At 51.9% G+C, this 2,680-nt stretch overlaps 1 protein-coding gene across 7 annotated transcripts in view; it reads left to right on the forward strand.

The window, feature by feature from the left end:
- LOC108447739 (feather beta keratin-like) overlaps positions 1-2,680 on the forward strand; it is a 69,910-nt gene that overhangs the window by 39,742 nt on the left and 27,488 nt on the right. The window contains exon 5 of one of the 7 annotated variants that reach the window (XM_017738663.1): positions 14-500. The exons of the other annotated variants lie outside the window; for them this stretch is intronic. Within the exon in view, the coding sequence (XP_017594152.1) occupies positions 14-30 (17 nt within the window). The 3' untranslated portion in view covers positions 31-500. Of the gene's footprint in view, positions 1-13; positions 501-2,680 lie in introns of those variants that run through there. 7 annotated transcript variants of the gene reach the window in all.

Genomic DNA, 2,680 nt, shown 5'->3' on the forward strand with positions numbered 1-2,680 from the left:
AAGGGCAGAAGGGGTGGCTACATCTGCTAAGGACCCTTGGCACCACTCCTGACACCAACCACCCACTCCCTGGAACACATCTCAGGCATTGAGAACGCCTCTCTGAGCCAAGCCTCTCAAACTAGCTCAGAGCTTCCAGCTCCTGCCCTCAGGCCACCAAGCAAGGCAGCAGCCAAGGAGCCAGCCCAGGCTGACTGCAAGCATGGCCCATCTGCCTCCTCCTCTTCTCCCACTCCCTGCTCTGCATCGCCCCTTTGGCTCTGTCCAGTCCCCTCTGCTGCAAACCCCTTCTCCCAAGCCAGAGACCATTGGGCACCTCTGCTGGGCTGCTCCCAGTGTGGGGCAAGAAGCCATTTATGCTCTGGCCAAACCTACTGCAAGCAAAGGACCTTGGCTGATGATTGCCCTGATTGCACCTCAGACCAGCTCCTTTCTAGTGGATGCTCATGACCTTTCACTGTTCTTTCGCCTCAATAAAATTCTCTTGTCTCACAGCCTGAGATGTCTCCTCTTCCCTCACGGGCACACACTGGCACACTTTACTCTTCCAGTTTATCCCATAAACTCTTCACTTTCTTGATACCAGGTCTGGCTACACTAATGCAGGTCCATCCCTACTGCTGATACAAGCCCCTCCTGGGCGGTGTGTTCACATTGGCTGGACACCATTTACTCCAGCCCCACATCCTCTTCCATGATGATCTCCATATCAGCTCAAGTAGGTCCATAGCATCCTTATTTTCAGGTCCCAGAATTGAAAGCACAACTCCAGTCTCACCAGAGCAGAGTAGAGGGTCAGAATCACCCCCTCACCTCTTGCCCTTGCTGTGGGGATAAGCCCAGGACATGGGGGGTTTTTCTTCAGCACATTCACATGGCTGGGTCACATCCAGTTCTTCATCCAACAACATCCCAAGTCCTTCTCTGCGGGCATACTCTCAATCAACTCATCACCAAGCCAATATCCATTACTGAGATTGCTCTGATCCAGATGCAGGATCTTGCACTTTGTCCTGTTGACCTTCATGAGCTTCACACCAGCCCCTCTACCCAGCCCATCCAGAACCCTCTGGATGCCATTCCTAGCCTCAGACTATCAACCTCACCACTCACCTTGGTGTCACCCCAAGCTTGCCAAGGGGGCACTCAAACCCACTCTCCATGTCCCTGGAAAAGATGGGAAGTTATAATGGTTCCAGCATGAGTCTGTGGGTCACCATTCATCCCTGTTCTTCACACAGGGGCATGGAGACATTGACCACAACTCTTTGAGTGAGACCATCCTGCCCATTTCTTATCCACCAACAAGTCCAACCATCAAGTCCACATCTCTCCAGGTTACAGACAAGGATGTTGTCTGCAACAGGAACAAAAGGTTTGCACAAGTCCAGCTACATGATACTGGTCCCTCTTCCCTCATCCACCCATGCTGGAACCAATACCAACTCACCAATCTGTTGCCAAGGTCAGATGGACACTGCCTCTAGAGCATGACATGGAATTTCAGAGCTGTGGGAAGCAAAACACTCCCCTCCCAACCTCACGACTCACCAGGCTGTGCAAGGCAACAGCTTCTGCCTGGAAAACGTCCCAGTGTGATGGGCCAAGGCTATCCCAAACGTTCCGCCCCGCATCATCCTCAAGGCTGTATTCTTGATCTTCTCCAGCAGAGTCTTCTCCTCCTTATTTCCAGTAACTCAGAGATGAACAGAGTTCACCAGTATAACCAGTGAGTAGCAGAGGGGCAGGATCTCCTGCAACTGGATTGGAGAAATCACAAATATGCAGGATGCAGGCAGGGTGATGTGAGGGCATTGAGAGCAGCCCCAAGGAGGAGCACTTGGACTGTTGGTAGATGATGAATTGGATGTGTCCCAGCCATGTGCGCTCGCCAAACAGAAACCCTCCATGTCCTGGGTTCATCCCCACAGCGTGGGCAGGACAAGAGAGAGGGGGAATCTCACCATCTCCTCTCTTATACTAAGACCAGAGTTCTGTGTTGAACTCTGAGCCCCCAAAGACAAGGAAGACATGGAACCTGCTTGAGCGGATCTGTAGATGGACCTGGAAGATGATGAGAGTCAGGAAGTTATACTGGTTCCAGGATGAGTCTGTGGGTCACCACTCATCCCTGTTCTCCACACAGGTACATGGAGCTGTTGGTGTCCAGAAAAGTAAACACGCCACCCAGACGGGCATGTATCAGAGGCAGGGATAGACCTGCATTAGTGTATCTAGGCCTGTGATTCAGGAGCTGAAGGGTTTGTGTGATGATGCACTGGAAGAGCAAATTGTGCCAGTTGGTAGTAGAATGGGGAAACATTTCCTAAAAGAGGTATTGGTGCACTTTCTCACCCACCCCAGTGGACTCTACAATCCTGGCTTAGTGCTGAGTGAGATTAGAAGAGTCTTTGGGGAAGAAGGAGTCAGCTTAAGATATGATGCAGGAAAACTTTATTGAGGTAGATCACGGAAAGGACATGGGCAGCAAATGGAAGGGAGCCAGGCTGAGGTTCAAGTAGAGTGACCATCAGCCAAGGTCCTTTGGTTACAAGAGGTTTTGCCAGATCATCAATGCCTTCCAGCCCCACAGTGGGTGGTTGGTGTTAAGGGTGGTGCCGAGGGCCCTTAGCAGATGTAGCCGCCCCTTCTGCCATAGCAGCCCAGGCCTCCCCGCCCA

This window comes from Corvus brachyrhynchos, unplaced genomic scaffold, assembly GCF_000691975.1.
Source record: "Corvus brachyrhynchos isolate BGI_N302 unplaced genomic scaffold, ASM69197v1 scaffold437, whole genome shotgun sequence".
Lineage (NCBI taxonomy): Eukaryota > Metazoa > Chordata > Aves > Passeriformes > Corvidae > Corvus > Corvus brachyrhynchos.